The 14,569-nt window shown below is 45.4% G+C and overlaps 3 protein-coding genes across 3 annotated transcripts in view; 2 read left to right on the plus strand and 1 right to left on the minus strand.

The window, feature by feature from the left end:
- Nucleotides 1-14,569, plus strand: part of LOC106989350 (histone H2B type 1-A) — a 340,681-nt gene that overhangs the window by 244,779 nt on the left and 81,333 nt on the right. The window lies entirely within an intron of this gene.
- Nucleotides 386-867, plus strand: LOC128315722 (histone H3.1). Its single transcript, XM_053223241.1, has one exon. It carries the CDS (start codon nucleotides 422-424, stop codon nucleotides 830-832), a length of 411 nt encoding a protein of 136 aa, XP_053079216.1. The 5' UTR covers nucleotides 386-421; the 3' UTR covers nucleotides 833-867.
- Nucleotides 7,158-9,318, minus strand: H1-2 (H1.2 linker histone, cluster member). The gene has a single exon (XM_027040119.2). The coding sequence runs from the start codon at nucleotides 9,255-9,257 to the stop codon at nucleotides 8,616-8,618; it is 642 nt and encodes a 213-aa protein (XP_026895920.1). The 5' UTR covers nucleotides 9,258-9,318; the 3' UTR covers nucleotides 7,158-8,615.

Raw genomic sequence — 14,569 nt, forward strand, 5'->3', positions numbered from 1 at the left:
AGAGACCCGAGGTTTACTTAAAAATAACTAATCCAGCCGTCTAGGGGAGAAGGAGACAAGACAATCGCACTCAGAGAAGTGTGCAGCCCAGCAGGTTGGTGACATTCGAGCCTGTCAGGGATTGAGAATCTCAGGTCCCACTTAGGTTTACTGAACCAAAAGTTACGTTTCGCATGGTGAAATCCTCGCTTTTCACGCTGTACTCAGTGGAAGGATAAAACAGAACCTGGACGCTGAAAAGAGGAATGAGGTGGAGTGATTCATCCAATCAGGCTCTCCAGTAATTAATCTACCCTTCGACCAATGGTTTTATCGCGCGGTTCTTTTGAAAAATGACAAGACCAATCAGAATGCTTCTTACTGTATATAAGGGGAACTTCGCCCTTGTCCACCAGGTTCTGTGTATTCTTAGTTGTTTCAGATGGCTCGCACGAAGCAGACGGCGCGCAAGTCGACGGGCGGCAAGGCCCCGCGCAAGCAGCTGGCCACCAAGGCGGCCCGCAAGAGCGCGCCGGCCACCGGCGGCGTCAAGAAGCCGCACCGCTACCGGCCCGGCACGGTGGCCCTGCGCGAGATCCGCCGCTACCAGAAGTCCACCGAGCTGCTGATCCGCAAGCTGCCGTTCCAGCGGCTGGTGCGCGAGATCGCGCAGGACTTCAAGACCGACCTGCGCTTCCAGAGCTCGGCCGTGATGGCGCTGCAGGAGGCGTGCGAGGCCTACCTGGTGGGGCTCTTCGAGGACACCAACCTGTGCGCCATCCACGCCAAGCGCGTCACCATCATGCCCAAGGACATCCAGCTGGCGCGCCGCATCCGCGGGGAGCGGGCGTAATGCCGGCTTCTGGTTGAAAAAGGCTCTTTTCAGAGCCACCCACACTTTCTCTTAAAAGTACCTGTAACTTTTAGTTGCTTGACGTAATTGAGCCGCTATGGAAACAGTCCTTTACGGGTGTTTTTCATGTTCGGTATCTGAGCGTTGCATATCCCTTTCTCCCAGTCCGTTCTATTGATTTGTCATTCGCGTGGCGGCTTGTTGAATATAGATCTAGTTATTCACAACTTCGACCAGTTTGACGTGCATACAAGAAATTGAGGACAAAGTAAGCTTTTAATTGGCTCTGAGTTCTCCAGGGAGTTGTTTAATGTTTATTTTTGAGAGACCGGGCGAGTGGTGGGGAGGCAGAGGGACACCCCAGAATGAAACCGGCTCCTCCTGGCTCCGAGCTGTCAGCACAGCACAGAGCCTGCCGGGGCCCGAACTCGAGAACCCGGAGATCCTGACCTGGGCGGAAGTCGGAGCTTAACCGACAGAACCACCCAGGCGCCCCCTCCAGGGCGTCTCATTTGTAGTGCAATTCTCTGAAGAGCTTCCACGGATTCATTTGTTACCTGGTTGGGCTTTAATAAAAGAGAACATTTAGTTATGTGAGTTTCTAGGAGCTCCTGGCCATCTCCTGTAATTCCTGCCCTTGGTCCACTTAGCATAATAGAAGCTAACCTAATAGCATGATCAGTATCCATCCACTTAAGTGTTAATTTCCTTGTTAATTTCCTAAGTTTAAAAGTATAATGAACTGATGCTAGTTAAGCTTTTTCTGAGGCCTAAAATTTACACAACTTGGCAACTCTTAACAATTACAATTCAAAATTTCAAATACAAAACTAGACAGTGAATATTAATTTATAATGGAAAGATGAGCCAAATTCCAATTTTGCAAAAATAAAACCATAGCCATCACAAAGTTCATTTTGTTAACATTATTATTAACTCTTGAATTAACTCTTGAATACATTTTATTAACTCTTGAATACAACCTTATCATGCTTATTTTCCTGTTTTTGACCGCATACTCCGACTTCATCTTCACTCGAAAGTTGTTTTGTACTATTTTCTATATAGACAATAGGAAGAGAATTCAGTATTTCCTCCAGCACGATTGATCACAAACTGTTTTGTTCTCCTGATCGCTTAGTACTTTCAGCTTCAAAGCACGTTATTGGTAATGTCATGTGTAAGACTGTTTTCAAATTTAGAAAATCCTGTCAAGCTTCTTGCATACGTGAGTTGTAAAATTTAGAGGATTTCTTCATGGACTAGCTTCCCGTTCTGTACATTTCAAATCTTGACTCGTTTGTACTATACGTTCACTGCCAGCGCGGTTGCTACGAAAATGTAGATGTCATATAATGACAGGAGTCCGACATCTTCTTGTCTATAATCCAGCTGAGTTTGTCCATGAACAGGAGAAAACTCCTTGACACCATTCTTACTTCAGATTGGCTAGAACTGAACTATATATGAGCACATCTGCAAATCGCACTTCTCATCTCATTAACCCCTCCCCAAATACATTCAACTCCATTTTCTCTTACCCAAATCCAGATATGTTCTTCAGTATCTCACCATAATCAGACAAAAGGTGAACTGTAATGAAAGGGAAGATTAACTTCCAATAGACAACAAGTCTAAGCGGCTGCGAAGAAAATATTTTAACATTGAAATTTTGCAAAAAAAATGAGACCCAGTGAACACAGTCCCAAGAGCCCCTCTCAGGCCTTTGCGCCTAATATTTGAGTTTCATTAGCTTCTGGGTAAACCTGCTTCTGATCACTGGCTACGTTTTTCTTATATACGGCTTTCCCATGCCCTCTTACCACTCTGTTCTAACATCTCAGCCTAGCACCCTAGGAGTTGAGAATCACTGGTTTGGGATGACTCTAGGTCTCTGGGAAAGAGCTTTGCTTTGCATGATGCTTTGAACTGTGGTACCATTCTCAGAGTTACCAGAAGAACAAAAGTTGTGGGGAGGAGATAAAGTCAATTCTGAGCAGTTTGAACATTTTCAGTATCGCGGTGAGTTCCCTGGGACAATATTGCAGGATGGTATTGATTTAGCCTAGGCTGAATATCATCTTCCTTTAGAGAAGGTTCCATGGAAGAGGTCCCCACATTTTCGTTGGAGTCTGTCTCCTAGTTCTCCATGGGTCAAGTAGCACATGAACCGATTGGCCTGCATTATTATAGAACATTCTTAATACAACCCTGAAAATCAGGTTCTCTCACTGTCTCCATTTTATAGAGGAAGAACGTTAGCCCAAGAGAGTTTACTTTAATTGGCCAGATTCATAATAGATATCATTGACAAGCAACCTCACACCAAACCCACACACTAAATATCTTCGGACCAATAAGACTTCCTGGAAATGGATTGTTAGACCCAGATCCTCCTCAAGGCTCACTCGGACTCACAGATTAGTGGATGGGTGGGAAATGCAGTGGCCTGGCCTGGGCTATGTTCTGTTATGAGAGTCCTCTGGTCAGTGGCCTAGTACGAGGGGAAATGCATACGATGCATAGAAGAAACATCACCTTTCAGGGATGCTCTCTGGGCTTCAGGACCAGCTCAGAATAATCACTTCCTTGGAAACATCTGGATTCTACTACAGAGCAGGTATTTGCTTGTGTTTTCATCACAGTATTTAGTTACTGTGGAACTATATCATCCAAGATAGTAGCCACTAGCCATATATGACTATGAAGCACTTGAAATGTGGCTGGTCCAAACCGAGATGAGCTTTACGTGTAAAATACGTACCAGGTTTCAAAGAGTTGTCTGAAAAATAGAATAAAAAAAAAAATCTCAGTATTTTTTATATTAGATGACTTGTTGAAATAATATTTCTATAATAGTGAGTTAAAGTACTATCAAAATAGATTTTTCTTGTTCCTTTTCGCTTTTTGAAATGTGGCTACTAGAAAATTTCAAATAACCTATGTGACTCCTATTGTATTTCTGAGGAAAAGCACTACTCTGCAGAGGGTGATGACACCGGCTCACTGAGCAGAAACTAACTAGCTATGTTCTTAATACCACCAGCCCTCAGTAATCATGACACCTCCCTCAGAGTGCTGTGATAAGAAGGTGTTTGAAAAGAAATGGAGGGGCGCCTGGGTGGCTCAGTCAGTTAAACGTCTGACTTCGGCTCAGGTCACGATCTCAAGGTTGGTGGGTTTGAGCCCCGCATCGGGCTCTTGTGCTGACAGCTCGGAGTCTGGAGCCTGCTTCAGATTCTGTGTCTCCCTCTCTCTCTGCCCCTCCCCCGCTTGCACTCTGTTTCTCTCTGTCTCAAAATACTAAGTAAACATTAAAAAAAGAAAAGCAATGGAGACTTCTCCCCGACAACGCTTGGCACGTTGTAAATTAGAACTCAGGAATTGCTAGCTTTCGACAGCAGTGTTGTTCCCACTGTACCCTAAATCCCAGCTCTACTCTGACACCCTCTAATGATGTCACCTTGCCTTTTACTGGACCAACTGTTCATCTCTGGCCTGGATTTCAACCCAAAGTTACTCTCTACATTTCCCTTAGGCGTAGAATCACCTAGGAATTTGCCTACGAGAAGTAATAGGATATTTAATTTTTCAGCCACGAGACCACTTGTGTATGCACAGAAAAATTTTAAAAGGTGGGTATAATGCATTAAAATAACCTGTAATTTCTTTTTTTTCTTTTTTTAATTTTTTTTAACGTTTATTTATTTTTGAGACAGAGAGAGACAGAGCATGAACAGGGGAGGGGCAGAGAGAGAGGGAGACACAGAATCTGAAACAGGCTTCAGGCTCTGAGCTGTCAGCACAGAGCCAGACGCGGGGCTCGAACTCACGGACTGTGAGATCATGACCTGAGCAGAAGTCGGACGCTTAACCGACCAAGCCACCCAGGCGCCCCTAACCTGTAATTTCTGAGTTACACTTTTATCGTACGTGGACATGAGATCATGAATTTTCATGTTGAATTATCAATCAGCAATTTAGTTGATGAGGTAATCATTGCCAAGTTTAGGTAGTCAGCCATGTTTGGGCAATTATTTGAATATATTATTGCCGTTGTCAATATTATTTTATAATAATAAGTAGATTATTGAAAATGGTAACATTAATAATGTCAAAATAAAATATAGACTTCATAAACTAAAAATCAAGACAAGGACCTTTTTCTTAAAGCAGCCAATGTAGAGTCTAATGAATGGCTTACAGTATTAGACCTAAGCCAGTCAACTTTGTGGACACCCCCGCGAGGGAATGGGCCAAAATTAAGGAAACATACTGTTGAAGGTCTTATCGAAAGTCTAGGCAAAATTAGAGGTTTTTATGATAACTTTTAGCTCTCTGTGAGTGAACTCTCCCCTCACCCTTACTAGAGAAGGGCAAATATTTGTTTTTGAGGAATGCATTTCATTTGAATAGTAAAAGGGTGCCCTTTACCTATGCAAATATGTTTGCAGGAGACTTCAATGTTAGGATCCATTGTAAGTATATGAACCTAAAAAGTGTGTGGACTTGAAAGAATGAGTACTTAGCACAAGTACTTATGGTACTTAGCACAAGTACTGTGATTAAATTTAAGTGTCTTAATTGGGTCTCCTGGTTGCTGCAACTTGACCCAACCTGAGCCAAGGGAGGCTCCTGCCCCAGTGACAGGAGTACAGATGGCTCAGAGGACCCAGAATCCCCACGTTAGGAACCCAGAGAACGAAGCTCTATGCATCTCTCCTCTGTGCCCTGCCCTTGGCTCCATTCGGCATTTTTCATTCACCAGACCTCCCGGTGTCTCCTACAGACAAAACTCCCAGCCCCTGACATCAGGTCACCTCAATTTCTGCAACTCAGTTCCAGTTTTTGAACAGAGAATTTTTGATTGGTTCATATTGGCCCAATGACTTTTGGACCGGTCAACCCCCTTTAAGGTCAAAAGTTTAGGTCCACGGAGGACAGCGTATATGAAGACCCACTGATATGAAAGCTTTAAACCAAGGATGAGGCTAGAGAAGAGCAGGATATTTGGGACCAGAGGGCATTCTAGAGTTTATTGTCCATAAGGCTGCCATGAGCCACGTACAGTTGAGTGAGTTCTTGAAATAGCCACGTAGGAACTGAGATGTGCTGTTTGTGTAAAATACATGGAGATTCCAAAGACACAATGCGAGGAACAAAAAAGAATGTAAAATCTCTCATAAATATTTTTACATTGATTTTGTGCTGAGCAAGAATATTTTGGACATGTTAGGTTAAATAAATTATGTGGGTTTTTTTTAATATTTCTTTTTGAGTGTGTGTGTGTGTGTGAGAGAGAGAGAGAGAGAGAGACAGCAGCAGCAGCAGAGAGAGAGGGAGACAGAGGATCTGAAGAGCCTGATGTTGGGGCTCAAACTCACAGACCATGAGATGATGACCCCAGCGGTAGTCAGATGGTTAACGGACTGAGCCATTCAGGTGCCCCTAAATTATGTTATTAAAACTGATTCACCTGTTTCTTTCTTCCTTGCTTAATTTGGCTACAGACAGGACTGTTCTAGAGGTTGTTCATTCACTAGGCATAGATCCCTTCCATTACTGGATATCTTCAGTGTGCCAGGCCCCAAAGGAATCAAAAATCTCATAGGTTGTCATTTTCAACAGCAACAAAGATGACAAGATATCTGGGAATAAAGGGTAATATATAATATGAAGATCTGTCTGCAGAAAATTTGAAACATTCTCCACAGGTACAAAATTATTGGGGGGTGGGGGGAGGGATGTGAAAACATAAAATGTTCTTGAACAGGAAAACTCATCCTCTCCCCAAATTAATTTGTAAATTTAACACCATCCCAATAAAAGTACGAGGATATTGAGGTTGTGTGTGTGTGTGTGTGTGTGTGTGTGTGTGTGTGTATGTGTAATGGAAGGGTGAAGAGGTGAGGTGGGAGGGAGGAAGCATCTTAAAGTGCATTTCGAAAAACAAAATAAATAAACAAAAACTAGAATAACCGGGAAATTCTGGGGGAAAAAAAAAAGAGCAACGACAGGGAATGAGCTCTACCCTCCCTCGGTCATGTTATAACATCTCAGTTTCTCAAACATTCGTGTTATAACATCTCAGTTTCTCAAACATTCATTTTTATTTCAGTACCTACCATGGGTTATGTATTCTCAGCATTGAAGACAGTGCTGTGAACAATACTTAACAGTATGATCTCACTGGAGAAATGGCCAGAAAGATCAAAGGGACAAAGTAGAAAACCTAGGATTACTCCACGTATCCATGGAATTTAGCCTATGATAACGGTTGGAATCTCCAACGGGAGTGAGGTGGGGAGGGGAAAGGAAGCAGAAATGGAAGAGTCGTACGCATTTATTAAACCTTGTAACAAAATACAGGGGTTTCAATTGCTTTTAAAGTGAAATTGACAACACAAAAATTATTGAAACAAGCCTTAGGAAAACTTTCTTGGCGTGAATGCGCGCGCGCGGGTGCGCTGTGCTCTCAAAGAAGGGAGGTCTTTCTACACATGAAAACGAACATTAAAGTATCCCATTCCGTTGGGAGGGACGGTGCGGGCAGGAATGAACTCCGTGGTCACTACCGGTAATGGGGGGAAATTAATCTAAGTTACTCAACGACTACATCAGTCGCTGTGGCAATGGGCGAAGAACTGAGCTTCGGGTCTCCAGAAGCCCCGGTTCCTGGAACCAACGGTGTTGACCAGAATATAAAACACGACGCTGGACTTTCCTCTGCCCAGAAGAAACGCCATCAGTATGAAAGAAGCCGCAGATACCGCCGTGAAGATAAACTAAAGGCCTTCGTTAGAGACATCACTTCACCCCCACACATGCATATACGTTCCCAGGTTTACCCGTACGTTACTCGCATAGAAACCGTTGGGACTTCGGCCGCGCAAAAATGCGTTGAAAGCATCTCCGGCGTTTAGATGTTGACGTCTACCTAAAACAACGCTCGGTGACCCGCTGCCGGGACAAGATGGCCGACGAAGGGTTGTTGTGATGCACTCCAATCCCATCACACTTTTGCTCAGTTACATGACGCGAGGGACAGAAGGGCGCCGGTCCAGCGGCGCCCGGTGGCAGGGTGGCCGCCGCCACCGCCGCGCGGTGGTCCAGACGCGGTCCTCAGCGGCCGCAGCGCGCGGGCTGGCCCACGGGAGCGCGCGGCACGGACGCCCGCACCGTCTCCTCCCCGGCGGGGTGCTGCGGCCGTCCCCGGACACGAGCTGGACTTTCCAAACCATGGGAAGTGTCCGAGGTATCAGGCACACACTTACCCGGCGAAAAAGGAACAATCAATCCGCTGGAAACGAAACGTACACAGAATACACAAGAGGCCGGCCTCCACCCAATAAAACACGCGATGAAAAGCGTGGGCCGGAGGAGTGGGCCAACCCGCGAGCAGGGCGGGACTTTTGAACGGCTTTCCAACCCAATCGGGGGATTCCTGGAGACCGAGGAACAGGCTGACTTGATTTGTGGTTGTTTTCGATGGCCTGGCGCGGGGCGGGGCTGGCGCACGAGTGCACGCCTCCGGGACAGCGCTTCCGCAAGGTAGCGGGGGAGGCCACCCGGGATACCGCTGGGCAGGGGACGAGCCCTAGGGCCGCGCGGAGACCCCGCCGCCCCTTTTCGGCTGGCGTCAACTATAGCTGCCAACCACACCTAGAACCAAAGGTTAAAGGGGGAAAAGGACAGGGTTAGAAGATTCAGCTCTTTCTTTGAGATCAGTGGTGGCTCTGAAAAGAGCCTTTTTGGGTTTCAGAAGCAGACGTTCTTCAACAGCCTACTTCTTTTTGGGTGCAGCCTTCTTGGGCTTGGCAACCTTGGGTTTGGCGGTCTTGGGCTTCACGGCCTTAGCTGCGCTCTTGGCGGCCTTCTTCGGCTTGGCAGCCTTCGCTTTCTTCGGACTCTTGGCCACTTTCTTGGCGACAGCAGCCCCCGCCGGCTTCTTCACCTTCTTCGGGGTCTTCTTGGCGCTCTTCTTGGGAGTGCCGGCCCCGGTGGCCTTCTTGGCTTTCTTGGCCGCCCCGGCAGCCTTCTTGGGCTTGGCCGCGCCCGCTTTCTTGGCTTTGGGCTTGGCCTCCCCGGACGCCGCCTTCTTGTTGAGCTTGAACGAGCCCGAGGCGCCGGTGCCCTTGGTCTGCACCAGGGTGCCCTTGCTCACCAGGCTCTTGAGGCCCAGCTTGATGCGGCTGTTGTTCTTCTCCACGTCGTAGCCGGCGGCCGCCAGCGCCTTTTTGAGCGCGGCCAGGGACACGCCGCTGCGCTCCTTGGAGGCGGCCACGGCCTTGGTGATGAGCTCGGACACCGGCGGCCCAGAAGCTTTGCGGCGCACCCCTGCGGGTTTCTTGGCCGCCTTCTTCTTCACGGGGGCCTTCTCCGCGGGGGGCGCGGCGGCAGGAGCGGCGGGAGCGGTCTCCGACATGCTGAGGCTGTAGGACCGGGGACAAGTGGCAGAGCGCCGTGGGTGCGCCGGGGCCGGGCCGCCGTATATATAGAGCGCAGGCGCGCGCTGATTGGTGCTCCGCTCGCCCGCCTGGCTGGCAGGCTCCGAGCCGCCGCCGTGCGCCCAAGTTGTGTTTGTTCCACTTCACAAAAGGGGGAAAATGTTAAAATACCCCGCACCAAATCTCCCGGCTTTGGTCGGAAAAGGATCCGAGAAGCCTCAGGCTCCGGGCTCTCCATTTATTTTTTCCGCAACCCCAAAGGCGACGCGTCCAGGAGCCCCCAACTCCCCCAACTCCGAGGGAAGTCCAGGACGGTGGGAGACCACTTTCTGTTTTTCTCTTAAATTACCTGTTCGCTCCTTTGCCCCTGAAAGTTCTTTTTCTCAGGGGTGGTTGGGCACATGGTTGCCTTCTTTGGGAGACAAAAACGAAATGGTTTCCACCTAAATTTTCACGATAATTCTCTTTCTTCGCGAGGGAAGTAACACAGGTCCTCTGTGAATTCTGCGCACAGACCCACAGGAACCGTGGACTGGGACAAGGATTCCCGGGCCAGTCCAAAGCAGTTAGGGTTGGATGAAAGGGGGTCCAAAGGCCTTGGGGGGTGTCCTGGACCGTGGGGGGTTAGAGACTTAAATCTTAGATTTGAAGACACTGAAATTCTTTATCAACTCCGTCTTTTCGTAGATGGGGGCGGGGCACTCTTCACTTCTCCAAAGGCGAGAAATTGGGCAGTTTTTAAAAAAGATCTCAGGTTCCCCTCTGGGTTGTGCAAGGCAGGGGGTCTGACCCTCAAGAATAGAGATAATAAGGGAAGAAGGGAGACCCCCTAAGCCTGCAAAGAATCCTCAATAGACTTGGTAGCTATAGACATTGAGATGATCTCTCTCCAAAGAAAACAAGCATTTATTTATTTATTTTTATATGTTCCAATAAAGACATGAACTTCAGCACGTGAAAATCCTAGATTACTTCCAGTAACAACATCTAACTCATGTTATGGTATAGAAGGAAACTCTCTACCTGGGAATTCGACGGTCTCGATGGAAGGAAAGCAGCTAACATTAATGTGATACACTTTTATAAGATGAACTGGAGATTCGAAGTAGAACAAAATGGATGGCAAATTTTTAAATAGAAATAGAGGAAAATTCCTAGAACATGTAAGTTTTTATACCATTTTTCTGTTGTTGGTAAGATTACCCCTTCTCATGCCCTTTGGTGCTGGTCATTCGGATTCTATTCTAAAGTTTGCTTTGTCTTTTAGGGACCAAGGAAGTATTACAACTTACCCGAAATTCCCATTCAAATATACAGCCACATGAAAATATGTGTTAAAGATGCCAGCCTTGACCAGGGTCGAAAAAGGTTATACAACTTAAGTTCAGTGATAAAAAATAAAAAAAAAAAAAAAAAATGAGGCATTTTTAGACTAAGGATAACTCCATTGTAAGTTTCACTGAATAACATTTGTTCAACATTCGGAAATCGTGTCTACTACTGATCATGTCCTCTGAGAATTAACAGCCTAATGAGATTAGTGATGGATGAATTAGCAGCCATAGAAAACCACTCTAGACCTTCCATCCCTCGCCGTGATTTTGGATATAGGAATCGTAAGAAATTATCGAAAGTGTCTGAACAACTAAAGCACTTTTATCACACTAATGTATCTTGGCATCAAAATAACGAAATCAAATAAGAACATGCACTTTGCTCTGATTCTATGTACAAGGATTCCCCCCCCCCCCCCAGCCATTTGAAATTCAGTGAAATGTCCTGTACCCACCAGAAAAATAGCAGTGTAGAATCTTGATTGCCAGGTCACTGGACCTCCCCTCACCATCAGTTGGTGTCCTGATTTATACATCAACAGCACATCAGTTCGATTCCTGTGATTCAAGTCTCTAATACGATCACTCAGGTTGAATCAATCAAAACACATCTCCCTACAGGCAAGTCTGACGTCCAGATCTCAGGTCATTCGGACACCAGCCACTCAGTCTTGCTCCCAACCTCCTGGCCACAGGGTAGAGATCAGAAGGCAGAGAAACAAGATTCTTGATCTTCTCCAGATTCTTATAATGCATGTTGAGAAAAGCTATCCAAAAATGAAAAATAAGGCAAAACTGTTTCTTTGTGTCTTTCCAAGCTGTATTAGAAAATTGTCTAAGTTCATTTGCAGGTCATTTGATGCTCTAAGGCAATACTACACAAAATAGAATGTGGGTCACATACGTAATTTTATGTTTTCTAGTAGTCACATGACACAAGTAAAAAGAAACATGAGTTTAATTTTAATAATATATTCTGCTTCACTCAATATATCCAAACTATCACCATTTCAACATGTAATCAGTATTTTTAAAAATATGATGGTTTATATTCCCTTTTTTTCACATCGTGAGGCTTCCAAATCTAGTATATTTTACATTCGTAGAATATTCCATCTCAGGCTAGCCACCTTACAGGTGCTCCCTGGCCACATAAGACCAACAGCTACCATTCTGGACAGCACGGCTTTGGCAAAGGTAACTTTGACTTCATAATTACTCTTTGATTACACCCAAAGTATGTAAAATTAGACAGTGACATATAGAGGGTTGATACATTAATAAGTGTTTTGTCCAGTAGAGAGGCACATGAACTCTTTTCAGTAGAAAAGCCAACCCTAAAAGTGATGATTGTATTGCTTAATAGAACATTAACCAGTTTTGTATTTTTCCACCTTCCTGCCTTTTATCTTCTCCTGCCTAAATGCGTATTTCATTCTCCTGTGTCCTGCTTTGACCCAACTTTGCCATCCTGCTTGCTCCCTTGTCAATGACATAACATTCTTTGACCCAGGCATGAGCTCACTCTAAACAGTACTTGTATGAGACTTGTGTTTTTAGCTTCTTGAAAAGCATACTTTGACGCTCGGTTCATCGGTTTGTTCCAAGCGCTCTAAAACAGAACCTTTAGAAACCATTCTAAAACTCGGGAGATAGAAAACTTTTTGACTGTCAACCTTACAGTGACCTTAGATCTAGCAGGTGGGTCACAGAGTCTTGGGCTTTGAAATAAGATGGGACAAGCCCGTGAGCCACCAAAAGCCTATTAAAATTACCTCCAGGGGAAAATTCAGGTGAAGGGTGTGGTCTTCCCCCTCAAAATTGATGGCCTTAAGGGGGCCAACAATAAACTGAGGACAGACATACTGCAATGCGGTCAATTGTGTATTTTTGCATTTACACACATTCTGGATATTACAGGCTGGCTGCTTTCATTTCATGTGCTTCAGGTCTGGAAAGCTGGTGAACAGAGCTAATTACGCAGAGCTGAATGTCCAGTCCAAAAGGCTGTCATGGGAGCTGGACAGAGGGTGTGGGGGAGAGACGTGAACAGCGAGAAAAACATAAGGACAGTGAGGGGGGTTGCTGGAGCAGGTGCACGGACCCTCCCTTTACCAGGCCAGAATAGGGTTCTGTCGGCTTTTGAAGGTAGCTAACCTGATATTAATGAACCTTGTTACAGGCCCCAACTGGGAGCGATTAAAACCTGCTCTTTCCTCACTCCCGAGGGATGGGGCTCTAATAATACCAGCCACTCTCCTGGCCTGCCTGCCCAAGGGCGTAAAGTGTTCGTGCTTGGGTCCACCTTGAGGTTGATAATAGAGGGCCGCCTGAGAAAAAATATGCAGGAAAGAGATTCAGGAGAGTGGCCTAAAGAAGATTGTAGGCCCTCCAATCTGTTTGCTTGCTTTTTAGCCCCACAAACAAATAACCCAGTCTCTGCAGGCAAATGTCCAATGATTAGGGGATCAGACCTGAGCCAAAATGTTTCCCCCACCAGCCCGTGGGGCACTTTAAGGGCTGAGACCACGGTTTCTCTATGTTTATTCCCGGACACATCCTTAAAAGACATTGGTGCTTAATAAATGCATCGGGAGTATCACCAATGGAACGACACATTCCAGAATATATTCACCTGACATTTTGGAATTGCTCTTAGGACCACATAAGTGAGGCAGGAAACTAGCTCTTTCATTGCCACCTCACTCTTTAAGCGTGTTTTCAAATGACTGTAAGCTGTTTCAGAAGTCAAACCTACCCTCAAGAGGATTTCTCAACAGTGAGATTACATACATTTTTACAGCCTCCTAGTCGAGGTCTCTAATAAAGGCAGTGATAATGCACAAGATGCAGACATATTTTAGGCAATAGCCTTAATCGGAAGGAGGGTATAGCCTCACTCAGTGACTGTTTTGGAGGAAACACGGACGTACAAGTTTTGATAGATTTGTTAGGATGTGTTACTGCCATCACGATGCCATGCATGAGCTTCCCACACACAGGGCACTTGTTAAGCAAAAGACACTGAAAGAGACAATAAAAGCAAAGATCAGCCCAGCAAAGTGTCTCCTCTCAAAGAGCTGTAACTGGTGGGACAGTCAGAGACAAGCATAAATATCATGCTGTGTGATGAATCTGGTGGGAAAGACCAAAACCACTGAGAAACCAGAAGAATAAAAAAATTAAAATGTTACTGTGCTGGTTACACCTTCGCCTTAAAATCCTTACCAAACCCACTGGGAAAATAAGACATTCGATTTCAGCCTAGAGCAGTGGTTCTCAAACTTCAGATTCCAGGACTCCTTTACACTCTTAAAAATTAGTAGGGCGCCCCCCAAATCTCATTAGTGAAGGTCACGAATATAGACATATGAACCACTTTAGAAATTAAAACTGAGGATTAAACTAATAATGTATATCTAAATGCACTTGGTAGTATCCATTAAATACAAAGTTAATTTTATTTATTTAGAATTATACATAATTAACAGATGGCATATGTTGTATATTCATCTGTATTATATACTATAGGCTTGTATATATAACGTACAGTATAGGATACCACCTGCTACGTTCTCGGGCTTTCCCAACTTTCATTTCCTCCTCTGTAATATGGAGTAGCACCTCCCCCAAGGAATATAGTGAGAATTAAATGAGGTAACATGCGTATAGTTCCTGAGATGGTGCTGAACACACAGTTGCCTCTTCCCTGAAGTTTATTTCCACTAGATCTGCCCACCGTGGGATTCTGCTGCTTTGGGGGTGACTCTGAGAAAGCTGGTACTCTCCTTAATTTGGAGGGGGGTGAGAATAGACCATCCATCAGGCTTGTTCACTCTTTCCAATTATGTGTGCTTCCCCTGGAAGCCTCTGAAAGGTCACACGACCCGGGTACTACCCCAAGGAAGACTTTAAGAAGAGGTTCTAACAAGACGAGATGAAGTTGGGGCATCGGA

The sequence above is a fragment of the Acinonyx jubatus genome, chromosome B2 (assembly GCF_027475565.1).
Source record: "Acinonyx jubatus isolate Ajub_Pintada_27869175 chromosome B2, VMU_Ajub_asm_v1.0, whole genome shotgun sequence".
Classification (NCBI taxonomy): Eukaryota; Metazoa; Chordata; class Mammalia; order Carnivora; family Felidae; genus Acinonyx; species Acinonyx jubatus.